Below are 26,417 nucleotides of genomic sequence, written 5' to 3' on the forward strand. Positions count from 1 at the left end.
TTAAGAAAGCTAAGCATTGGTATTCCCATTTCTAAAAGCATATATGTCATTGCTGCAGAAATTTAAAAGAGAATTATAAAGATTGTGTCTCCATTTTTGTAACATGGCTATAGTATTTTTATTCCTCCTAAACAGAGTTTTAAAAATCTCACATAAGCTGAAACTGTTTATAGTACATTAAATTTAGATGAAATAATACTGTGGGGTGTTCTATTGTTTTTGGTGTTGTAGGTAATTTTGACTCCAGATCAGTCCATTCTACATGTGGTTTCTCAAAGTAACCTCACTGGAACAGCTGAGGGTGTGTTTTCTCAGTTTTCTGATGTTTTACTGGATGCCACAACTGTCAGAGAACACTTGAAAATGGAGCCATTTTATTGGAAGTTACCAGACCAATTCCAGGGAGACCAGGTGAGATATTTCAACTAAGAACATGAATAGTTGTCATTTTATCTTGATAATGGTGTCTTACCCTGATTGCAAATGTTTCTGAATTAAATTGACTATTGTAATTGAAGAATTGAAACATTCTGAATTGAAAGTTGTTGGACTTGTAGCATATATAGCTACCAATTCACACTGTACATCTTCCCATGAAGTTTTACTTGTCTTTTAAGTCTGGGGGCATCAATACTTTATCACTATGGTATTTTTCAGGGTTAGTATGGGGAAGAAATGTTGCTGATAAATAACCTGAAAGAGACTTCAACCATGACATTTTATATAGAAAATAGATTCTATAAACTTTTAATACTGAAGAATTAAATGAGATTGCATGGCACATCTTGAACAGCAGAAGCCTAACAAAGACACATATGACTACTTTTTAGAAATGTATTTTAGTTAGTATTTAACCTTGTTGCAGGATTTGCTGAGTTTAAGTTTATAGGTTTTATAGCAAATTCTTCAAAGAACTGACAGATTTAAGTCTTCTGATGGCAGTGATATATTTTCAACCAGTATCCTTAGAGAGAATAAATGCAATATTGTATCATCCAAACAGCTCATGGCCTATGGAGGAAAACTGAAGTATACTGTTGCTTTTTATGCTTTGGATGGCTTTGGCATGTCAAACTTTGAACCACAGATTCTGATAAAAGGGGGTCACACCAGTAAATTGGTCATCTATGTGGATATCTCTGCCCCTCAAAATGGAGTAAGTCGTGAGGAGGAAGTAGAAATGAAGGAGGTGAGCTCAAACATTTTGAACAAAGGAGGGGTGTTAATGTAAGTGAATAAATATGGCCTTTTCCAGAAAAAAATATTTGTGGGTGTTTTGATAAACAAATATCTGACTTAAAATGAAACTCAGTGAATAAAGTCCTTGAATTAAAATGCACATTAGGAGAAAAATGGCTGACTAATGTCACTCATGAAAATAAATAAATGGGGATTTAAACTGAAATTTACTTTCTTCAGTTGTTTATGTAATGCTTTGAAATGCTGATTATGGGAAGCTTTTGAAAATTAGATTGAGATCTGCATTAGCAAATGAAATGCCCTTGAATGTTGTTTTCCTGGTCCAATCTGGCAGTTTAGTGATATTGTGTTGCTCTGTCAGAAAGGTTATCAACATTTGGGTTTGACTCGTAGCCAGGCAGGGACTAAGTATGTGTTGGAATCAGTATGCTGTCCAAAGGGAGGAAAGAAGCACCCCACATTGCTCTCTGGCAATCTTGTCTGGCCATCGTCAATGAGTGGTGCAGATATGTTCTAAAATGAGATGCACTCAGCTTCCTTTGACCAGATCACTGCGATTAATAACTATATTTCTCAAAGGGTGGAGGGATGTGGGGGAGAGATTGTTGCCTCTAAACAAGTATGTGACCATGAATACTTCTGATTTACAGATCCAGACTAACATGGCTACCCCTCTGATACTTGACTTCTGATTTAATTAATGTAAATGAATTCTCTTCCCCCTAGCATGTGTGGAAATACTTTAATTCTGTGTCTGACCAATCTGTCACACGTTCTGACTTCATGTCAGTGCTTAGCAACGTTGAGTATATCCTTATCAAGGCATCATATGGCCAAGGACTACAGCAAAGCAGGTAAAGCCTCCTCTGAATCTGTTGTATTAATTTTAACTTAACCTAGGAATAGTCCTAACTAGGCTTGGCAGATTTCAATTTTTATGTTTTATAATTTCTATGGAGAATATCAATGTAGAATTTTACACTTTTTATCAATTTAAAATTTTCATAATTGTGCAAACGAATGGATTTTAAACACTTAATTTTTTTTATTGATTACAATCTTTCTAGTTTGTGGGAAATGACAGTGGGGTCAGACTATGGAGGATGGGGTCAGACATTAATTATTTAATAACAGTAGACAATGAGATTCAAAAAGTTAAAGCTTTATAACTATTAAAACATAAGCACCTATTGTCTGGAATAGAAGCAGGATCACCTCTAAATTCCTTCATTTTCTGTGAAGTGCTAAGTGTCACTGCTGCTTGTATTAGTATGAAAACTCATAAAGAAGCACAATGACTTGTCTACTAAGACAGCAGAGGCACTGGATATGCTTATATATCTCCTAAATGAACTGTCTTCCATCTTACTCTTATGTTTATTGACTTACTCACTGCAGTACTGACACGTTTCTATACTTTTAATTTTCAAATGAAAAACCAAGCCCTTTCATGAGAAAATAAAAATTATTTAATGTGAAAATATTGGGCTTGATTGTACACTGCCTCACTACTAGTGTAAAACACTTCCAAATCAGAATGATAGCATTTTACACTCCCTTTGGATTTACTTTGAACTAAATATGGTAGAGAGATGCTATTTCACCACATGCATTTGTTTGCTAGGAAATAAGAGCATACTTAATAGAGATGGGCCCTAACCAAATCCCCACGTCAGGACATTCCTGAATATTGGAAAAAGTTTATCTCTGCATCAAAACTCTGTGGCTTTGACATGCCGAACCAAAATCTCTGATGCAAACACCCTTGAACTTTACGAAAGTTTGGATTTGAACTTTATAGCTCGGGTTCAGCTTTATTCACTAGATATTCATGTTCTCTTACTCTTCATCTAAACATTTCTTGTAGAATTGCAAATATCTCAATGGAAATTGCAGTGAAGGCTGAGGAGATGCATTTGGGCAGAGAAACAGCACACCTCATAGAGCAATGTGAGTGTCCTACTGGCTATGCTGGACTCTCATGTCAGGTACGCAGCTTCTTATTAAACAAAATACCTTTTGGTGTGTCTTTATTTCTGATAAAACGTCTTAAAATATATACACATTTTTTTTTAATCCACTGCTCTACCCAACATCTGCCCATGCAGAGCTGTGCGTTGGGGTACTACAGGGCAAAACATGTAGACCTGAATATTAAAGAACCTCGCCAATTGATTGCTCCTTGTGTGCCATGTCAGTGCAACAACCACAGTGAGACCTGTGATCTGGAAACAGGAAAGTGCCCGGTATGTATGTTTCCATTGTTGTGTTGGTTTTGCCAGAACATCCAATGTCCATAGTCTACCAGCTCAAGAAAGAATTTCTAAAGCGTATGATGCTGTGACACTCCAGTGGGACATATACATTTAAACATAATAATGGAAAATATCAGAGAACTTGTTTTCACTTTGGGGGTAAGTCGACCTAAGTTACACTACTCAAGCTATGTGAATAATATAGCTGGAGTTGATGCAGCTTAGGTCGACTTACCGCGGAGTCTTCACTGCGCTGCGTCGACGGGAGATGCTCTCCGGTCGACTTCCCTTACTCTTCTCGGACAGCTGGAGTACTGGGGTCTACCGGAGAGTGCTCTGCCGTTGAATTAGCTGGTCTTCACTAGACTCGCTAAATCGATCGCTGCTTCATCGATTGCAGCAGCGTGATCTACCTGTAGTGAAGACCAGTCCTCAGTAATACTACTTCGTTTCCTTTAGTGAAATCAATGAATGTTTTAAAGGACATGTGACTCAAGACCTTAAAATTATGAAATTCCTATTATATATTTTTGTCATGTTTTTTAGTATGTCCCAGACAGTTGTTTACTATTTATTGTTCTGCTGCTGAGATTTAAAGGTCCAGTCCTTGGTCTTGCCGAGCTGAGCATAGGCACCTAAAGGTGGAAGAGGATTAGTAGCAATATACTGGGCCTCACCCCCAAAATTGTACAAGGGCCAGATAATATTTTGTAAGAATTATAATTTTCTCTGTTATGTTTAGTTTGAAGTTACTGTTGTGCTTGCTTTTCAAGGCTGGCTTACTTTCTTTGAGTTGCATGTTAAATACACATTTTAAAAAATATTTCCTACTGTCCCTCTGGCTTGTCAGCAGTTCTTGCTTTGCCAGGCCTAACCCGACTCTAAAGCGTGAGTCAGAAAGCACCTTGGGGTTCACCGACTTATTAGTGTAAGACCACAAATTATAGGTTCAGACTTTGTTACTCCAGTAAGTATCAGCCATTCCTACCCTGAACCTCAGGTTGTAAGTGTAACCCTCTTGGAAGATTGTTAATTACGCTTCAGTCAGAAGGGGAAATCATCATCCTCTTTCTGAAGCCCAAGCAATTCACTTCTTTAAAACACCTGATCTCCACCGGCCTGAGTAGCAAGATCCCTTAGGGCATTTCAGACCTCTGCTGGTCTCAGACTGAGGGGTACCTGGCATTACTACTGTTCACTAGCCTCAACTAGTCTGGTAGTCTACTAGCATTGTCTAGTGGAAGAAGACACTGATATTGCTATAGGGGGAATAATAAATTATTTTCTTTGCTATCTAATTTTGTATGGACTAATAAAACAGTGGGTGCGCAGGCTTCATTTATGAACATTTTGTAGTTCAGTTATCATGATTATTGAAACTTTGTTTTACTTCTAGGCAGCCAGTTAAATTTTCCATCAGAAGCTCATTTATTTTAATAGCTTTTTTTCCTAGTTCCATCATTTCCTGCCCCTAATTGAATTCATGGTAGTGTAGATCAAAAACGTCTGAGGATCAGGAAAGAAATTAGGTCAGTATGGTTGGCAGGGCACTGAGGGAAAACAAAGCATGTGTATGATCGCCTGATTTGCGGAAACGCAAAATGGTCTTCAGCACAGAAAATGCTGGCTGACTGTGATATTAAAGATGTTTAGTAAAGACTGCACCAATTTATTGATTGGAGAGATGATAACATTCTTGTTGCTGTTTTAAACTGTGTGAATTTCTTGTTGTGTACCAGAACTGCAGAGATAACACAGCTGGTGAGCACTGTAGTGTTTGTGCCCCAGGCTACTATGGGAAAGTAATTGGATCTGTCAACGACTGCTCTCTTTGTGCCTGTCCCAGAACCAACCCGATGAGGTAACCAAACATTCTGAACTCTGATGTGTATTTGATCACAACACTGGGGCTTGCTAGCATCCTGACAATAAAAGGGCCTGTCTTTATTATATCTCCTTACTTGTAGGGGTTTGCATGTCATATGGGGCTGAACCTTGTACTTGGAGTTATCCAGCCTCAGAGGATTTTGAATTGTAAAAGTGGCATAGAATAAGTCAGTGAAGTTGCTTGCTGGATCCAGTTCTTTCAAATAGAAGGGTTTGTTAGAGAGTTCATGTTTCTGCCATGCACTGATTTAAGCCTAGTCTCACGTGTTTCTTTAATAAGGATTTTTTTTTTATCACTAAGACCCATTTCCCTTTTGTCCATGTGCGCATCTTCCACTGGTGTCAGTTCTAAATGTGAATGAATGCCTTTTGTGTGAGGTTTCTCCATTATTTGTTTTACAGAGGGACAATTCGTCATATTTTGAAAGAGCAATTACTCTATATACACACAAGCTCTTTTTCAGAAACCTCAAGCTTGAAAAGCAATATGTATGGATGACTGAGCTCAAGCCTGGGACCCAGGAACTCCTGAGTTCTAATCCTAGTCCTCATGAGGTGTGAGACTTTGGCCATGACAATCAACCCTCCTACCTCACTTTCCCCACCTGTAAAATGGGCATGGGTAATGGTCCAAAATAACTTAAGATCTGCAGATCAGTGTGTGCTGGCACAGATCCTGGCAGAAGGCCCACAGTGGCACAGAGTATCCCTTCATGTTAAGGAGCCTGCAGTATATTATCTCTGTCTAAGAAGAGAGCAGCACTCACTAGTGTTTTGGTCTGGCTCAAAGAGACAGGATAGGTACGGATTTAGAGCTTCCCTTTGACATCTTCCATCAGCATGGCTCCAATGAAGCCCCGATCACAACTTAAACATGTCTTTCCACAACAGAACAGCTGAAGGAAGGTGACAGGAGAAACACTGTCCTCCCTCAAGCAGGGATGAAATTCCTCTGGAGAGACGAGAGGCAAGATTTAAGCAGCTCCATCAGGGAGAACTTAGTTCAATATCAGGCTGTATGAGTGAGCTTTTTTATATTGAATACACAGCATGGACTTAACCTTTTAGTGAAATACATAGGCTAAGACTCTAATGTAGTACACAGTTATCAAATAGCAATGAATTTATAAATGTCTTCAAGATACATAAAGATTTCACAGCATAAACCCTATTACACTACATCACAGTGAATGAATGACACTGCAGCTTACAGTATTTTGTGTTTTAAATGTCATGTGTTCACCTGGTAAGACTGCAGATGTCTGAACTTGTATAGTCTTGCATTTGGATTGTATCTGTCATTTAACAACTCTTTCTTCCTCTAGCTTTAGTCCCACTTGTGTTCTGAAAGATGGTCATGATTTCCACTGCGATGCTTGTCTTGCTGGATATGAAGGGCAATACTGTGAAAGGTGAGATACATTTATGCTCCAGGAGGTTTTTGAAAAACCCTGCACATGTCTGTACCATTAATGGAGTACTCAATTTGCCTGTGATGCTTTTTTATAATAAATGGAATGGCTTAGAGTGATTTGTAGATTACCGTACATAAACTAATAATTACAAATATTATGCTCCTCAATCGCTATACAACATCTTAGATCAGTTAGTGATAATGAAAAAGAGAGGGTTTTTTGCTAATCGATTTAAAAATAATTTTCGGTATCCCTTGTCCCCCTGTAGGTGTTCTCTAGGCTATTATGGTAATCCTGCAATGCCTGGCGGCAGCTGTCAGCAGTGTCAATGCAATCCAAGTGGCTCGATTCACAATAATTGTGATCACATATCTGGACAGTGCTTCTGTAAGCAGGGTGTGACAGGACAACTGTGCGATACATGTGAACCCAGACACATCCTTGTGGAAAACGAATGTGTTTGTAGGTGTTTTTTCTTGTCTCTCACTGGGTATGCGGTGGTCAGGTGGCATTTATGTGGGTGTGAAGTGCTTGGTAGTAATTTTTTTTTTTTTTTTTTTTTTATCAGCCTTGTACATTAACCTACTTTTACATTGAATTACTAATGTAAGGTCAGATTCTGCCTGACTTTTACATCACTGGCCAGTGGAGAGAGAGGAGTACAAGGAGCCAATGGAATTAAAGCAGCATAGAATGTTTCATTGGGCCTGATTCTTTTTCCAAAGCAGTATGAATGCATCAGTTTCAATGGTATTAGTCTGGATTTACACCAATGTAAGTGCAGGGATCTGACCCTCAGACTTACACTGATGTTAAACTGGTATGTGTGTGTGTGTGTGTGTGTGTGTGTTCAGAATCAGATGCTATGTTTTAAAAACATACTACAGAATGTACAATGTTGTATACTATCAATATTATTTGTAGGCTTTCTTAACACACAAAGTGTATGTATGTTAGCTGTAAATTCAAAGTAATATTTCCTTTCAAAGAATGCCTTTTTATAGTAACATTACTCCTCTTTTTGTAAAATGGTTTCTTCAGCTTGCGATGATGACTGCACAGGTGTTTTGTTAAATGACTTGGATCACCTTGACAAAGCCATATTTTCGGTAAACTTCACTGGTGTTACCTTTGCACCATATGGGATATTGGCAGATGTGGAGAATGCAACAAAATACATGAAGGTAAAAAAATAAATAATGGAAATATTTACTGACACCTTCAAAACAAAACTTAGGGCTGATTCTGATCTCACTTACTTTGGGGTAAATCAGGAGTAACGTTCTTAAAGTTAATGGCTTTAGAACAGTGTCTGGTATAAAACTGGTGTACATCAGATCAGTATATGACCATAAATTCACTTTCAGAATGTCAGACTATTTTCCCTGAGCCCCCCCCAGATGTCTATATAACATTGTACCATTTTTCTTGTGTCTAATATTTAATAAATACTATTTTACAACATTACCATGCACATGTTTCACCTTAATATTTTTAGCCAGATCCTCAGCTGAAGTCTATGGAGCTACATCAATTTACTCCAGCTGAAGACAGGTCATTTATTATTTTCAGTAGAACAGAGATAACCTTGAGGGACCTGTACAGGAAAGCAGAAAATCAAGTCATGAATTGGTTTCTCTGTTGGTCCCATTGCTGAAGGTAGTGAGGGATCTGGCAGTGAGTTGTTTCTTCCCTAATGAGTTCTACTGCTGTAGACGGTAATATGGCCTGTCTGTCCATTACAGAGCTTTCATGGGACACATTGGCTACTTGCTTTGCTTATGCTTGCCTGACAGTAGTAGACGCTTTCCTCTGTGACCTATACCAGAAAACAAATACAAGATAGGATTTTTCAGAACTTCAAAAGATTTCAGTCCCAGAACTGCATGTTGTTTGAGCTTCCCTTACTCTTCCCCACCATTGAACTGAATATACTATCAAACAATTGCTTTATTAAGCTGGTGGGAGGGCATGCAGGTAAGTTTAAGACTGGTTGTTTTGTGAGTTCACTATGTAAACACGGGCTTTGGTGTCCCATCTCCATTCTTCCTATTAGCAACCTTCTTGTTTTCTTTTCTATTATTAGAAATAATATTACCATAATGCCTTGGAGCTCTAGTTATGGGCCAGTAATACATTGTGTTAGCCACTGTGCAAACACAGAACAAAAGACAATCTCTTCCCCAAAGAACTTACAATCAAACTCTTCCTTAAAAACAATCACCCTGTTTGTGGTTGAGGTCTGTAGTTCTCAAAGTCTGGCTGCAAAGATGCTGCGAACAAGCTGTCATGGTAGCCTAAGTTCCTTCTAAGCTGTGCTGCCATGCAGCAGGCTATCAAGGGCTGCGCAGGCAGAGAGAGGTACCCCTCCCCTAGCCCAGCCCTGCCCCGTTGGAGCAGCCATGGCCAGGGAAAGGCACCCCTCCCCGGCCCTGAGTAGTTGGGGTGAGAGAAGGCTGGGGGGAGTCCTCTCTCCCTGCTGCAGCCCCAGGGCAGCCTGAACTCCAAATCCCTCATCCCTGACCCCACCCAGAGCCTTCACCCCTAGCTGGAACCCTCATTCCCTGCACCCTACTCCTCTGCCTCAGCCCTGAGCCCTGTCCTGCACCCCTGTCCTGCACGGCATGCATCATGCCGAGCCCCACCTCAGAGCCTGAACCCCCACTCAGTGCCCACACCTCCTCAAACCCCAACCCTCTGCCCCAGCCTTGAGCCCTCCCCCATACTCCAAACCCCTCGACCCCACCCCCACCACACCTCACGACCATATTGGTGCACCTAACAAAATTAATTCCGCACATGGAAATAAAAAATTAGAGGGAACACTGATGGTAGCTGCTGCAAAGAATTTTAGGGAACATTTAGGAACAACAATTCTTGCTACACATGGCTGAACAGAAACAGATAACGCTTTTCTAGAGCAGAGAGGTTGGGCTGGGTGGGAAGAAACTTAGTGGCTGAAAAAAAGCACTACAAGTCTGGCTCTTTGGTGAATTTCTGCCATTGCCCTGCACAGTTCTGGTGTTTTCCCTTGCCTTTGGTGTGACACGTTTTCTGCTGCAAACTTAACCTGTGCCTAAATGTTTGAGGCTGAATTTTCTCCATGGATCTCTGAAATGTGTGTTAACAGTAAAGAGTTTGAGGCACGGACAGCCTAATCCTCATTAAGGAGAAGCTCAGCTGCTCCATCTTAACTCACATATATTGTATTTCCAACTGTGATACTTCATGTATTCATGTGCTTGGTGCATCACAGCTTTGTGAATTAGGTTAAAATATTATAGGGGCACTTGTCATTGAAAACTAGGTTAACGTAGCCCTGCCTTTGTCCCTGCACAAAGCCAGTGTAAAAGGCATGCAGATTGGTGTAACAGAATCTTCCATGCTTCACGGCTGATAAAAGAAGAGTGTATAGTGAAAAGTGCCTACTCAGCAATAGCTGTAGTGAGACAAACTCTGAAGTATAAATAAAACCACATTTTCCTTTGTATTCTGTCATATCCTGACAAATGATTGATAAAGTGAGGCTTCTTATGCTGATGCATGCTGCAAATTAAAATGAAATTGAGTTAGACAAACAATATTTTCTTTTATAAATGATATCCAGATTGAACACTTAAGGATGTAATTTAATATTTTTATGTTTATGATATTAGAGGATCACTTTGATTGAATCACAGATTTATACTTGGCCAGAGATCATCTTACCCTTTCATTTTAATCATGTTGCCATTGTTTTATGTACTAAATATATAGAAATATTGCACTGTTTCAATACTTGTGTAATAATGGAATTAGCTTTTACTTTGTAATTGTTTCGTATTCTTGTAGGAAAATCATCTCTTTTGGCATATACTTTTAAAAACATATCATATGTTTAGCACTTTAATGCTAAAATGAAAACAGATTTTTTGTGAAAATAACATCAGCTTCAATTTCCCCTTCAGTGCTCATATTTTGGCATTTAAGTCAAATGATCTAAACCAGCTGTCACTGCTCTGATAACTGAGATGCTCAAGGAATGCCAAAAAAATTGTAAGAAACCTCTGTGGAATTTTGGACTCTGGGGTAATTGTCAGGGTTTAGCTATAGTACAGATAGTCCAGTTCATGTTGTGCCAAAATAATTCCTAACCATTGCGTCTAAAGAAATATAAAATGGTAACAACTGCTTATCTTGCCTTTGAGTGATGTCAGACATACCTGTTTCTTTTTCTTTCTGGCTCACCTAAAAACTGCACCCCTTCTGAGATAAACAAAAGTAAATCCAACTGAAAACCAAATTTAAAAAATATCCAGTCTCTTACACTGGGTCACAAGGTCTGTCAGTCTTGTCTCCTCTCCATTGTATTGCATCAAAGCCCCCTGATGGTCCCTGAAACTCAGAGAGGGATCTCTTCCATCCTCCCTCTTCCACAAGTGTCAGTCTTGGGACTTTCGAGAATGAAGTAGGCATCAGACCAGACCTGCTGCTTCTCTCCTTCCAAGGTTAAAGTTACTCTGCTCTGCCACAGTCCTTAGTTTCTCCTCTCAGGACATGGATATCTCTGTCTCTCTAGCTCAAATATCACTCCTGTCCCAGTTGACTGAGCTGGCTGTTTATAGGCTTCTTCCTGGGGTCTTTCACCAGCTTCTTCAAAAGCTACTGCCAGGATTTCCAAGGGCCTTGCCCTGGAGAAATCCAGAGGTAGTGCTTCTGGCCCTTTCCCAGTGAGTAAGTGTCTGTCTGCTTAGCAGGAATCATAGCTGGTCTTGGTCTTTCCCTGTTCTGAGGGAAGGGCCACTTATGTCCCCTGATACATCTTCCCAGCTTTCCTTGCTATAAGGCTTACTGTGCCCATCAGTTTTGGGAACTATATATCTGAAACCCGGAACTGGACCATACTGGGCATATGCTAACTTAAAGAGATGTTGAGGTGTTGACTCTTACACCTGTCTAGAAATCCGCACTTTGCCCAAGTGTGTATACTTGCATCTCTTAATACCTTTTGAGAAGCTATATTTTGTGGCACCTTTGTTTGTACTAAATATGAAGGGACAAGGTGGGTGGATCAACTTTTATTGGATCAACTTCTGTTGGTGAAAGAGGCAAGCCTCTTCAGGCTTTTGTATACATCTACAGTAATTCTAGATATGCAGAGTAGGTTAGCAAACTATACATAGAGAAGTTCCTGTCCTGGAATTCTAGCACTGGTGAACATCCTCAGACTTGGGCTGCATCCAGAGAACTGGCCCTTAATTTAAAAAAATGGCCTACCTTTGTGCACCAGCAATATTTCTGAGTTTAGATTATGTTGCATCAGGTTCAGGTGTTTAAATGTAAAGATAACCTAAATTGTGCATGTAGTTATTTGCATCCACAATTTTCTGCACATAAAAATGGTGGTGGCTTCATGAAAGCTGGGCTAAAAAACTCCCAGACATTAAATGTCAATCCGTTACTCTTTTTAGGGGTCTTTATTCTCTAGAAAGGATCCAATATATTCACTGGAGATGGCAAAAGAAGGTCTTGTGAATGTATCAAGAGGCACAGATCAACTTCACAAAGAGGCAAGTACCCTGCACTTTCATTCCTAGCGAAACACAGTGATCTTTGAGGAACCCCTTATGGAGAAGTTTTATAGAATGTAACAGACCTGAAGCAATAGGATTCTATAGAAAGGTAATAGGGTTGTGTAGAAGTTACTCTAAAAACCTATAAAAATTAGCAAAGGATACGATAGGTTTTCATGCTATTCTATATAATTCTAAAGCAGAGATATAATGTTCTCTTAAATTCTACAGAAGGGTTATAGTTTTTCTGTTAGAAGTCTTTTCAGTAAGGTGCTCCTTTTGTATCATGAGCCTTCAGTGGTTCATGTTGTAAGAAAGAAATATTTTCTTTTCATTGGTTTTGACCCAGAAGGCTTATTTAACCTTTTGTCATTGTTGGACACTTTCCAAGAAGTCTTACACTTCAATTTTTCTGTAGTATTTTCTTACAAAATGAGTGTAAATTGAGCAAACTTTAAATAATTAGGAAAATCCTAAAGTCTGTATGAAGTCTTTACTCAAACAAAATTCCCAGTGAAGTAAGGCGATTTACTTGAGTAAGATTTTGTCTCCTAAAGAGTAAAAATATGAATAGAAATGTCCTTCAGTGGAGATATGATGTCATTTGTTGACCACATATACCCTCCTATATATCTAATTTAATTCAACTGCTGCAGTGGTGACCATATTGTTATAATTACCAGAGATGCCGTATCTGGAAAATAGTTTTCTTAAGATAGCATTGATGTCAAAGGGAAAAAAAATGTCAGTTTTTCAAAGTATTCCCTTTGGGGGTAATAACGCTGATTGTAACAACAACTTCAGTAACAGTTTTTCACTGATATTTGAGTTTGGGACTGGCAGAATACTTAATGAAGGTGTCTCATTGCATCTGTTTGGCAGATACTAGAAATCCACAAACAAATTTGGTCTGTCTCCTCAAGAACTGCTAATCATTTTCTTACATAATTCATTTCTAACCTTAGAAATGGAAAAGCCATCAGAGGATAATGATCAGTCTTAAATTATTTTTTTTAATGTTTATCATAAACGTTCATTTATTTATTTTTATGCTAGTTGACTAGAATATTGGAGAGAGGTTGGCAGCTCAACAATGCAACTCAAAGAACCATGAATGAGAGTCGACATTTGACTGTATTTATTGACACAGTGCATATAACCATCAAAGGTAATGTGTCTGACTGTAAGCTATGGCTACTTACATTACTGAAATAAAAATGTATTCACTTTGTAAATCTGTGAGAACTGTTTGCAAAGAGAGGGTGTTTATGTTGTTTGAAAGAGATTCATCTTATTTTGTCTCAATGATTTGACTGAATTGTTTCCTTCCCACTTAGTACTTGCCGAAGTGGCCGCATCTCTAAATGAGACGCTGGCTCTGGATTTCCAGTTGTCAAACAGTACCTCTGAGAGTCTGCAGGAAGATATCTCCACTATGCTGGAAGCAATGCGCAGAAGACATTTCATGCAACAGGACCAAAATGTCACCAACGTACTAAAGTAAACCTACTGTCTTATTGAATTGATATTTCTCTATTCATGAACAATCTATCATTCATGTAGGGATGCATGAGAGAAAAAATGATCCAGTGTCTCCTTAGTATTTGCAAAATGTTATGAAGTTCTGTCATGAGGGGAAGTAGAAACTGAAATGCATGGAGTCAGCCATAGTTTAAAGAGAATCTCAATGCACAATTGGAACCTGATCCAAAGACTCCCATTGATTTCAGTGGGCTCCAGGCCAGGGTCTTGATGCACATACTATGGAATTTTGTTACAGGGGAAAGTGTCTAATTGCTTTTGAGATAGATTTACTTCCTCTGACCAAAGTTCTGTTCCCTCTTCCATAGCTCTCTAGGGCCCAAGGTGCAGTATGACTGGTGTTGTTCTGCTGCACTGGAGTGTACGTGATCAAACCTCTGAAACACATGTAAGGATTCCATAATCCCTAAGCACCATCATGCCCAGTTCCACTGGGGTTCTTCCCACATTCAAGCACAGGAGGATTCTGAGCACAGCCCAGGACAGTGACAGAGGTGGTTTAAATGCCATCGTGCAGCTCCAGAGCTCACTGCCCTCACAGTGGGTTTACAGCAGAAACAGGGATTACGGTAGCCTGAGGGCTGTACTAATTTGTGTGTGTATGTGCGTGTGTGTGTGTAGGGTGGTACATTTCTTCTCCCAGTCCTCCAGTCAACCTCCTGTTGCATGCCCAGCTGGGGAAAGAAATAGTCTTTTGCTGGTATGGATGCACATGTGGCATATATTTTGTAGGTGAAACCTCAGCGTTTATTTTAGCATTCAGCTTTTATTCTGAGTCATAGCTTTGATTTCACATTGCTTTCTCCTTATTTGTTTCTCCTTGAAGACAATTTTAGATTCTTTGTTGCCAGAGTTGGGAAATCTAACCACCAAATTTTTCAGAATTTGGGTGTGGTTTTCAGAAATGCCCTTTATTGCTTTAACTCCGTTCCCATTGATGTCAATAAGAATTAGACCCTTAGAATTAGACTTTAATGGGTACAGAAGTAGACCAGTTCTGAGTTTTGATTATCCCACCCTTTATTTTAAAATATTTTGGATTAGGAAGCGTGTTTGTCTATGCTTGTCAGGGCTTATCTAAATGGAGAGTTAGTGCCCAGCAAGCTAGGGTGTAAATATACAGTGCACTAGCTTGCTGTGCATGAACTGTCTGTGTGGATCCTGCTATTGCCCGTTAGAGGTTCCCTAGTGCACTTGGACTACTTCTGTGTCATATTCCCATTGAATGGTTATATTTTTATATGTTAATAAGAACATAAGAACAACCATACTGGGTCAGACCAAAGGTCCATCTAGCCCAGTATTCTGTCTTCCGACAGTGGCCAATTCCAGGTGCCCCAGAGGGAATCATCAACAGGTAATGATCAAGTGATCCATCCTCTGTCGCCCATACCCATCTTCTGGCAAACAGAGGCTAGGGACACCATCCCTGCCCATCCTGTCTAATAATCATTGATGGACCTATCCTCTATGAACTTATCTAGTTCTTTTTTGAACCCTGTTATAGTCTTGGCCTTTACAACATCCTCTGGCCAAGAGCTCCACCGACTGACTGTGCTTTGCATGAAAAAATACTTCCTTTTGTTTGTTTTAAACCTGCTGCCTCTTAATTTTGTTTGGTGGCCCCTAGTTCTTGTGTTATGAGAAGAAGTAAATAACACTTCCTTATTTACTTTCTCCTCACCAGTCATGATTTTATAGACTTCAGTCATATCTCTCCTTAGTTGTCTCTTTTCCAAGCTGAAAAATCCCAGTCTCATTAATCTCTCCTCATACTGAAGCCATTCCATACCCCTAATCATTTTGTGTTGCCATTTTCTGAACCTTTTCCATTTCCAATATATATTTTTAGGAGATGGGGTGACCACATCTGCACACAGTATTCAAGATGTGGGCATACCATGGATTTATATATGTGATCCCCAAATATAGTGTGGTTGCCAAGCATACTGTACTTTGCTCATCTGTCTCTCATGCTTGCCTTGATCCTGTCTATTAATTTCTAAAAGAGCCAGATGGCCATGAAAATGGACTACAAATAAAACCTGGTTATAGTTATAATGAATTAGTACTGGGAATAGCTTCCTAACCTTATGAAAGTGTCTGAGAACACCCCATTACATAACAAAATATTTCTGACTCTTACAGTGGTTTGGGCTGTTTATACAAGGCATTTATAAGTTAACTTTTTCATTGGTCTGCTTTCAGTAGAAATTTCTGAAAGATCTCTGGTAAGTGTCCTTTCACACACTGAAGAAGAGAGTTAAGATTTATACTAGCAGAATGAGAGTTTGCTTTACAGAATTTATCATACTCCACAGCTACAAATTCAAAGCTAATTTAAAAAAGGAGTTTGACAATGCATTTGTCAGGCAGCACATAGTTACCCCATGGCTCTTGGTAAATTTTGTTTATTATGATATGTCATTAAACAATATCTAACTTAAGCCTCTCTAAATTTGCTACATAAGATACAATTCCTGAACTACAATATAGCCTTATTACGGTATACTCAAGTATTGGGGGAATACTGCTCTTGTAAAATACTGCATTGTAGCTTCATTCTACCAGTTCCTGTATGTTGTTATAATTTGAAGCAATGGCTTTTGAGGGTATGGACTGTATATCAGTAGTATGAAAATATAAATGCGTATCCATCTTACACAGGAATTGACGTTCAGGGTCACACCAATGACACTTTAGGTTCGGTATCCTCCCTTTGATAGTGGGCAGCATCAAACGCTTCTGGGTAAAATATGAAAATCCTGGTAATGGATGATCATGGAATAATTGCAAGCAGTTAGCAGTTGGCTAATTCCCTGAGTTTGGGTTGTAGTTCCAAAATCACACCTAGCACCATTTTTTAAAGATAGGTACAATACTCACTTCCCTCCGGTGAGAGAGCTGACTTTCATAGGAGATGGCATTTTTTTTTTTAAAAGCAGTTCAGCCACTTTATTTTTAAATTCCTTCAGAGCCCTGGACTGTATCCCATTCTGTCCTGGTGACTTGTTGATGTTCAGATTATCCCTATGTTCCAGTGCCGCCTCCTACACCGTGGCACGTTGATCCTATATTTAAAATGTTTAAACTAAAAATGTCTGAGGTAGGACATGGAACCTTTCCAGATGCATGAAATCTATGCAGGCTTTCAAATCAGAGGTATCCCAAATACAGCTTTTGAGCCAAATGCAATCCAAAGAGTCCTCAAAAGTGACTTACAGTACCCATTTCCCTGTTACTATAGGGCAAGGACAAAGCTGATAAGCCACAAGGTTGTATTGTTTGCAAACACAAACCAGCAATTTCTATCTTCTATCAGTGGTGAGATAAGTGTAATAAATATTATGGTTGTAAGTATTTATTGTTAATGCAAAAAATTTGGCATAAGGTTATGTGTAAGTTAGTTGCAATTGTTAGAGCCACAAAGTTTGTGTAATCCTGTTTTCAGCTCTTCCCTCCTTAAGAAAACACACCTAAATTTCAATTTCTACATTTATTTACTGTTTGCGCTCTGTTTATCAGTGCTGCAGAGAGGTCGCTGTTACGGGTTCAGAAAGAGTATCTCAAACCCCAGCAGGAACTTGCAGACCTAAAAAAAGGTGCAAGCCATCTCTTAACAAACCACAGCATCAGACTACAAGAAGCCCAGGACCTGGTGAATGAGGCTTGCACTAACACCAACGAAACCAACCGTCTGCTTTTTCTTATCTACAGCAACCTGGCAGAGTTAAATGTAAGACTGGAGATTCCGCATTGTTGCATAATAAATATCAGATGCATAATGTGTTTTAAATAACTCACTTTTTAGACTGAAATGAATCCTTAGACTTTTAAAAATATTAATATTTGTAATATTCAAGTAGACTAAATAGAAACCACGCAGTGTGTTCAAAGTGGGGAGGTTTAAGTAGTAGATGAATTCATTTGCACCAGCTGACATTACAGAGTACCATAAAACAATTGATTTATGCTACAGGATAAAAAGCTAAACATACAAGAAAACAAGGAACTTTCCATCATGCTAATTAAAGAAGGGAAAGTATTGATGGATGTTGCTGCTGCCCTTGCCACAGATGTAAAGAACTCTACGTCAGTAAGTTACTAACCTGTCTAACATTCATTTAATATAGTGAATTGCATTTGATTAATTGATAAAGGAAATAATTTCAATGTTTAGAATCTAGAGATCCATCGAGAGGGACTGGTCCTATGGAATGCCAAATTAAGGCATCATGTAGATGACCTGGTCATGCAGATGTTGACGAGGGGAGCACTTGATCTAGTCTACAGAGCAGAGGATCATGCAGCTGAATTTCAAAAACTTGCAGAAGAATTAGACAGGTGAGCGCACCAAGATATATGAACTCAATAGATGCTTCATCTAAATTACTGCCAGATTTAATTTAAATAGATAATAGGTTTGTCCGCTAAGGAGCAGGTCATTTTTTTTCCATTTAAAACTGCAATAAATTTAATTACCTTTACTTTTCATGAAGTGAATGGTATTTTTATTAATGATGCAGAATAGGTTGATTTAGAGTCTTGCAATTTACATGAATGATCATTTGTGAAGTGATTAGTTTTTAAGTTAATAAATGTTCAGTGAATATTGTGTGACCTAGCTTCTTTATATAGCTGTCAGTGGTAAAAAATATTCAATTATTTAAGAAAGAAAAATTATTTTTATCATGAAAAGGTTATGTTCATTATATAAATACTTCTTTGTCAACATATTCAAGAACTCCCCCCAAAAGCTATAATTTTTGTTAGGCTTCCATCTCATAACATCATAATCCTCAGAAATGGGCAGGTTACTCTTTCAAGGTTACATACAGAAGCACTTTTAAAAACTTCCTTATATTCTCAGAGCTCATCCAATATCAACACCATGAGTTATTAGCTGGAAAGACATTCTGATTATCGATATGAAAATAAAAACACTGGCTATCCCCACTTTCTTCTGTGGTTCTCACAGTCCTACTTTTTAAAACTAGCACAAACATTTTTTAAATGAAGCCAGGTCACAAAGCACAAGTGCATTGTAAGCCTGAAAGCAGAGAATTATGCTTGTAGCTATACTTGTGAAACTCTATTCACTTCAGTGTGGCTGCACAACTGTAACCAGGTAGAATTTGACCCAGAATATATTTCCGTTCTATCCTGCCTGCTGTGTTGCTGTACATTGAATTTGTTGTCCCGTATTTCTGTTTTGTTTTTATTTGGTGTATGAGATCTGCTTTTTTTTTTTTAATGGAAAATGTTACATTTGATCATAAGGTTTTAAAAATGCAAAACACACTAAAGACACAGAGTTAAAAAAAAAAACAAAAAACAAAACTGAAGTAGGCCTGAACTTCAGCCAGAAAAAATCAAGTGAAACACATTGTGTAATGTGCTCATTCTTTCAAAATGCCGTATGTATTCTGAAAACACGTACACCTGATAATTCAAAACCTGGAAACATGCTGCCTAGTTAAGACACTTGCATAAAGGATGTATAATATTTTTCTACTGCAGTGGTCTCTCAAATGTAAGAAATGTATCTCTGAATGCAACAAATGCTGTCCATACCCACTCCAGCATTACACGTCTGATTGAAAGAACAGAAAATCTGGCAGATGATGCTTCTAGAGTTATAACTAACCCCTTGGACTCAGTAAGTATCCATGCTGGGATTTTCAGTTACCTTCTGCTTCTGATTCTTTTTTGAATACCAGTTTATATGCTGCTACCTCCCTGCAATCATTGAAATCTGTTCCCTTGTCTGACACTTCTGCACAGCCAAACTCATCATCTCTCACACACCCTACCCTGAGTCATGTCCATGGATGCCACCCTCAGCCTCTCCCTCAGCACTCTTCTCACTCCTCTTCCACTTTAGAGCCATGCTCCACTGGTAGGGCCAGCTCCAGCCACCAGTGGAGGAAGCACTTTTTTTTTTCTCTTCGGCAGTTCAGGTGGCTTTTCTTTTTTTTTTTTTTTTTTTTCTTTTTTTTTTTTTTTTTGCTTGGGGCGGCAAAAATGGTAGAGCCGGCCCTGTCCACTGGATATTGTTTCCCTCCATGTATCCATCATCAGTTATTACTCTTAACTCATCTTCCTGCCTGACATCTGACTCTCTTCCTCTTATCACAGCTTTCTATTCTTATCTTTTGATTACTTGAGCTTCAGGGCTCTGATGTCTGAGTTGCTGATCTCGTCCCCTCTTCTCCTTGTGTGACCTTCATTTCTGGATCAGCTCCCCACTCACTCCCATTAACTTCACTAAACTCTGCTCCCGGTCCAATCTTTTAATATCAGAATTCTCTGTCTCTCTCTCTCTTCAAACACCAGCTTATTTAATTCAAAATGATCCACTAATCCCATACCTCCTGGCCTTTCTTAGATTTGCAGACCTCAAATACCCATCACTTCTCTGCTTCAGTCAGTCCTTCCCTCAGCCCTTTTATTTACCTCCACTGATTCAGTTGTTGATTTCCTCTGGTTCACCCTCTTGTCCAACCCTGACCCCTTTGCCCAGCTCTGCCATCTCAAAGTTTATTCCACTTACAGCTAACCGCAGCTCACCATAGATTTTCCCCACTGCTTCCATACAGTTGAATACCTCAGGAGAAAGTTCCGTGACCACATGTATTTTCTCCACTGCATGTTTATTCTCTTTTCTTCTAGTTTTGCCATTTTCAATAATTTGGGCCGGATTCCCGGTTTTTGTTAAAACATCGGATTACCAAGACACGACCCTTTATTACCTTGACTGTTTTACTTTTATATTGTACTCTTTTCCCATACAACTGTCTTTATCTCTTTTCCTGTTTTTCTTCTCAATTGTAAGCTCTTTGGGGTTGTGCCTTATTTATATTTAGGAAAAACATAGCACATTGTGAGCACTACTGGAAACAAGTAAATAATATTCGTCATACTGAGATTCACCATAATTCACCAATTAATTATTTTTGTATTATGTAGTCATACAGTTTGTGAAATTGAATTTTCTATTCACTCTTAGACAAATAATATATTTTAAAAAGCAATAGATACTTAGAATTTCTTTCAGCTCAACCTATTCTTTTCATATATAGTAAATAGTAAATGTTGTTTGGTTTTTCAGCCAGAGCAATCTCTTGATTCTCTTGGGAAAGAAACTTTGCAGCTTAGTTCTAAATTTCTAAATGAAACAAAAAATCTGAAGAGGAAAAATGAAGGTCAGTTTCATAGAATGTACAATTTTAATGGTACTTTGATAGAATTATTCCTGCACTGTTAACAAAGTTTTTTTTTTTTTTTTTTAATGAACCTAAATTAAAGTTAAACATTTTATATAGTCAGGCATATATAGTAAAAGAGTAAAACAATGTATCCCGGATAAATGTAGTTTTTATTCTGTTTTGCTGGCAAATGAAGAAAGTAATTTCCTTTGCGATTATTTAAAGTAAACCTTTTCTCTTCATCTCTTCTCTCACCAAAACTGATTGACCTGACCAAGAAGGATAACATTGAGTGAATCCTCATGGACTTGCGATATAGTAACTGAGGATGTGATCAACATGCAGTGTGAAGCATATACCATACTCATATTGCACTTCTATGCATTTGCTGAAATACTCGTTCTGTTTAAGAAAACAAAAAAGCTCCCTTGGATCAATTATTGAATTTATTAAATATTTTTAAAATTTAGGGTTAGTCTGGACTGTATGGTCCTAACATTTGTATATGCATAGAACAATCACAACTATTTATTCCAACAGGCCTTGTGTCTAAATGGAATGGATTGAAAAAAAAAGTGGAAAAGATTAAGGAGAGTGCTCGTAAAATTACTGACCAGCTTAATGATTCACTGCTGGCACTGCGAGCATTGCCTAATGGTAAGTGAAATGTGTCTTGACACACATGTCCTTATTGCAATGCCATTTGAGACAAACACAATAGAGTCCTTCCTGAAGTCCGATAGAGCAGCCTAGCAATAAATCAGGCTGGAGGCTGATTTAGCCTCTTGCCTTAACAGGAAATTGAATTAGATGTTTTCCATTTATTTAATTAACATGAAAAAGCGTGAAACTGCATTGTGATGTAAAGATTATAGCCTGATTCTCCTCTCAAACAGATGTAAATAAGGAGTAACTCTGAAGGCAATGGAACTATATTGGTGCAAAGCTATACTGTGTGATAAAGAGAATCAGGTCCTAAAATTCTTAATCAGCTTTAAATGGAAAAAACTGTACTGGAGGTTAATTGTTTTGCTTTCCCATAACAACAGTCTGTTTAAAAATCAGCTGCACTGCACCATATATCTTAAATGTTAAATCTAAGTGTTTTGACTATGTAAATGCTGGACTCATTTAACTTTAAAAGTCCTTTGCTCTCTTACTCTCCATGTTGCTCAAAAGCCATACAAGAATAATTACTTTTTATTTTTTTAAAAAGGTCAGTATTTTAAACTAAGAACAACCCCGAAATTCATAGAGGCTAATGGGTAGAATTCAAAATGGAAAAAAAAATATGATACTTCTGTTAATGTTTCTTCAGTTATGGAAATTATCTCTAAGGCTTCCATAGCTGGTGCTAGATCCGCACTTTTTGTCAAGATTTAGAGCACTATTTTTTCATTAACTCTCAGGCTTTAAATTGCATCGAAATGTGACATTAATGAAAATAAAAAGCTATGTTTAAATGGTAAGATTGGGTTACTAACTGACATAAGAACATAAGAGTGACCATACTGGGTCAAACCAATGGTCCATCTTGCCCGGTATCCTGTCTTCCGAGAATTGCTTATGCCACCTGCCTCCGAGGAAATGAACAGAACAGGGCAATTATCAAGTGATCCATCCCCTGCAATCCAATTCCATCTTCTGGCAGGCCGAGGTTTAGGGACACCCAGAGCATGGAGTTGCATCCCTGACTATGGCTAATAACCATTAATGGACCTATCTTCCATCAACTTATCCAGTTCTTCTTTGAACCCAGTTATACTTTTGCCCTTCACAACATCCCCTGGCAAGGAGCCCTACAGGTTGACTGTGCACTGTGAGAAGTACATCCTTATGTTTGTTTTAAACCTGCTGCATATTAATTTTGTTCCATTACCCTTGGTTTGTATATTAAGTGAAGGAATAAATAACACTTCCCTATTCACTTTCTCCACACCAGTCATAATTTTGTAGGTCTCTGTCATATGCCCCCTTAATCATCTCTTTTTAATCTCTCCTCATATGGAAGCTGTTCCATACTCCTAATCAATTTTTTTTTTGCCCTTCTCCGTACCTTTTCCAATTCCATCAGCATTGTCTGACTTCTTCATTGTTGTACCATTGAGGCTAGTTGTGGATGTCACCCAGAGTAAGCACATTTGAAATATAGATACATAGTCAATATTCCTAACTTTAGGTACAAAAATGATACGTACATATAAATAGGATAAACATTCAGAAAATCATAACTTTTCCAATGACATCTCACATGACCTGTCTTGTACAAAATGCATCATAATTATGCCATAATCATATCATGTACTAATATCACTATGAAGAGTATGGGGTTCAGTGTCACAAACCTTTTTAAAAGTGACATCAAGACAGAATCAAGTCTACCATTTATTAGTTCTGTGCTCATATAATAGTTAGAGCTAGTCAGAAACAAGAAACGTTTTTGTGAAAATTCTATTCAAATTTTTTTGGGTTGAAATGTTGAAGAAAAAAATTGTTGAAAAATCTAAATAAGAGAATTTTGACCAGCTCTAACCATCTGACTTGAGCTCTCTTAATGCCCTGAGATTCACTGCATATCATGAATCTGGCCCTATGCTTATTTATGTGTTTTTGTTTTAAATTGTTCGTTCTAAGGCACCGGTTCCCAAACTTGGGTCACGTCTTGTTCAGGGTAAGCCCCTGGCAGGCTGCGAGATGCTTTGTTTACCTGAGTGTCCACAGGTACGGCTGCTCGTAGCTCCCAGTGGCTGCGGTTCACCGTTCCTGGCCAACGGGAGCTGCGGGAAGAGGCACAGGCCGGGCCACTGCTTCCTGCAGTTTCCATTGTTCAGGAACGGCGACCCACGGCCGCTGTGAGAGGCTGTACCTTCAGACACTCAGGTAAACAAAGCATCTTGCAGCCCGCCAGGGTCTTATCCTAAGCAAGCCATGAACCAAGTTTGGAAACCCCTGTTCTAAGGGATTATATTTTACATATAAGGGCTCAACCAGAAAATACATTTTCAAAGATTTATAAATTGGCTGAAAATTAACTTATGTCATCAATTATAATCATTATAAAGCTTTGAACATAGTGTTGTAACAATACAGTCTAGAATGCCAAAAATGATTCCTTTTTGTCAAACCTGAAATATTTGTTATGAACCGGGCCCTGCCGTCTCTGGTTACGTGACTCTGTTAAACCAATAAGACTTTTCTGATAATTGGGATATATAAATAATCCTTAAATGTAAATATGTTTCAGATACCAGTGACAAAATTTTTGAAGCAAAAGAGCTGGCTGTGTCAGCTAACACAAGTGCTGTTGCTGGTTTAAACCACATTGTGGATTTCAATCAGAAGCTGCTGAACACTTCTTCTGAATTGTCCAAGATTAATGACACGTTGAGGAAAACCAGTGAACTTATAATGGACTCCTCTAAAGCTGGTAAGTTAGCTGCTTCACTGCACAGTAGAAATGTCATTGCATGTAGAAATGATTCTAATATTTAAACTTAATTAGTATTAAAATAAGGATAGTGTGATGGACTAAATAAAAATACACTAGCTGTAGATTTCCTTTTAAAACAGAATACATAGAAATCACATAAGCTTTTAATACATGTACATTTTTTCTCTTTGATGTTTAAAGCTACTGAAATAAATTCCCCCAAATATATTATTTTGGCCAATGCAGTCCAGGAATGAATAATGAATTTCCCTCACAACCTGTCTGAACGTCTCATTCTTATTTTGGCAGCAGCCTCAGCTGAAAGACAAGTTAAAGAAGTGGAAGCACAAGCCAGTCTTTTATTTGACAGGCTGAAACCTCTGAAAATGTTGGAAGAGAACCTGAGCAGAAATCTGTCTGAAATTAAAGAGCTCATCAGTCAAGCCCGCAAACAGGCAGCATCTGTAAGTACATCTTTCCTGCAATTTCTAGCTTCAAGGTCATTGGTTTCCCTAGTGCCTCCTCAACAAAAAAATATCTTAAAGGCAAAAAGCCTTATGCTCCTTCTTTAACCCACCCATCCTGTTGTTCTTTGGTGTAACAGAAGTTTTTAGAGTTATCAATATCACATATACTGCAATACTGAGACATTTGGTGTGAGTTCGGACTTTGAGCTATGATCTCTTTGCCTCTATGGTTTGTCCAAGCACTGAGCTTTTGTAGTTTTATTTCCCTGTTCTTTTTTTTTCCCCATTGCCTCTTATTTTTAAGGGAGTATCTCCTTTAAAAATAATCCGATGCCATGTGCCAGGAAGAAAAGGGCTGTTTGTGTGACCAACAGACAAATGAGTGGATAGAGCTGGCTTTGTTTTTGGAGTGGGTAGGGGAGGGAAGGGGGTGGTGCATTTCCAGGCTTTTGGAAGGGAGTTGGTGTGAGAGGCTGGAATGGATATATCGGTGATATGAAGAATTATGATGAGATTTCTTGAATGAATCATAACTCAAGCATCAATTCTGTCAATAAGATTGTCAAACGTATCTAACCAAATCCACATACTTAAACCCTTATTTTTTTGTTTTTTGTTAGAAGTTGCTGCCCATGCAAAATAGCCACATTTCAAATTAATACATTGGTCATTTTGAAACTTTAATCCACTTCAAGGTAACAAAAGCAATTAAGCCACATTATGAACTATATCTTGTTATAATTAGACACAGAGTTTTTGAAACCAGTAACATTTCCCCATTTATTTGATTTAAGTCTGGGCATATGATTTTAGATTTAAAAGACAAAAAATATCCAGGCTTCTGGTGCTTTCAATAAAACCCAGCATACACATGAATGCTTCTTTTTCACAATCTACCGATCATGGAAAATTAATGAGCCTGGTATAGAATGATGGTGTATCATAGACTACAGAGGTTTCTACGGGAAAAAGGTATAACTCTTATGAGTAAAATCCTTTCTTTCAGTTTTGAAGACTCATATTATTCCCTTGTAATCTTTATTTTTCTGAGAATTTGGTGAAGATAAGGCTTTTTTATCATTGCAACTAATTTCTAGAGATAATATTGAATTGAGCAATGAAGATGAGCTACCCTGATGTCTTGCACCTCAGTCTGATTGATTTTGCTTTTACTAGAAATAGAGATGGGCTGGGGATCATGCAAACTCTCATATATGTGAGTCAACAGAACTACTAAAGTTAGCAGAGTGCCCAAGGGTTTGCAGTGATGAAGCCAATATTTGTAACAATGATAATCTGAGTCAAAAATCTGCCATGTAAGTGCATCTTTATTAAATTGAACTTTTAAATGGCTCCTAAACAGATTTTCTAAAGAATTACTTACTTTTTTTTGCAAGTAATTTGAATTTCTCTCATTGCTATTTCTTGCAGATGCTTTGACTATTTGATTTTTAGCTACCT

At 38.2% G+C, this 26,417-nt stretch overlaps 1 protein-coding gene across 1 annotated transcript in view; it reads left to right on the top strand.

The window, feature by feature from the left end:
• LAMA1 (laminin subunit alpha 1) overlaps window positions 1–26,417 on the top strand; it is a 147,702-nt gene that overhangs the window by 86,901 nt on the left and 34,384 nt on the right. The window contains exons 25-44 of the mRNA XM_050942086.1: window positions 232–411; window positions 1,004–1,189; window positions 1,927–2,054; window positions 3,068–3,188; window positions 3,309–3,446; window positions 5,195–5,316; window positions 6,668–6,754; window positions 7,026–7,219; window positions 7,799–7,941; window positions 12,208–12,306; window positions 13,366–13,477; window positions 13,647–13,809; window positions 17,377–17,587; window positions 17,831–17,947; window positions 18,032–18,195; window positions 19,372–19,510; window positions 20,963–21,056; window positions 21,600–21,716; window positions 24,304–24,486; window positions 24,799–24,953. Of these exons, the coding sequence (XP_050798043.1) occupies window positions 232–411; window positions 1,004–1,189; window positions 1,927–2,054; window positions 3,068–3,188; window positions 3,309–3,446; window positions 5,195–5,316; window positions 6,668–6,754; window positions 7,026–7,219; window positions 7,799–7,941; window positions 12,208–12,306; window positions 13,366–13,477; window positions 13,647–13,809; window positions 17,377–17,587; window positions 17,831–17,947; window positions 18,032–18,195; window positions 19,372–19,510; window positions 20,963–21,056; window positions 21,600–21,716; window positions 24,304–24,486; window positions 24,799–24,953 (2,853 nt within the window). The remainder of the gene's footprint in view (window positions 1–231; window positions 412–1,003; window positions 1,190–1,926; window positions 2,055–3,067; window positions 3,189–3,308; window positions 3,447–5,194; window positions 5,317–6,667; window positions 6,755–7,025; window positions 7,220–7,798; window positions 7,942–12,207; window positions 12,307–13,365; window positions 13,478–13,646; window positions 13,810–17,376; window positions 17,588–17,830; window positions 17,948–18,031; window positions 18,196–19,371; window positions 19,511–20,962; window positions 21,057–21,599; window positions 21,717–24,303; window positions 24,487–24,798; window positions 24,954–26,417) is intronic.

Source organism: Gopherus flavomarginatus, chromosome 2 (assembly GCF_025201925.1).
Source record: "Gopherus flavomarginatus isolate rGopFla2 chromosome 2, rGopFla2.mat.asm, whole genome shotgun sequence".
Lineage (NCBI taxonomy): Eukaryota > Metazoa > Chordata > Testudines > Testudinidae > Gopherus > Gopherus flavomarginatus.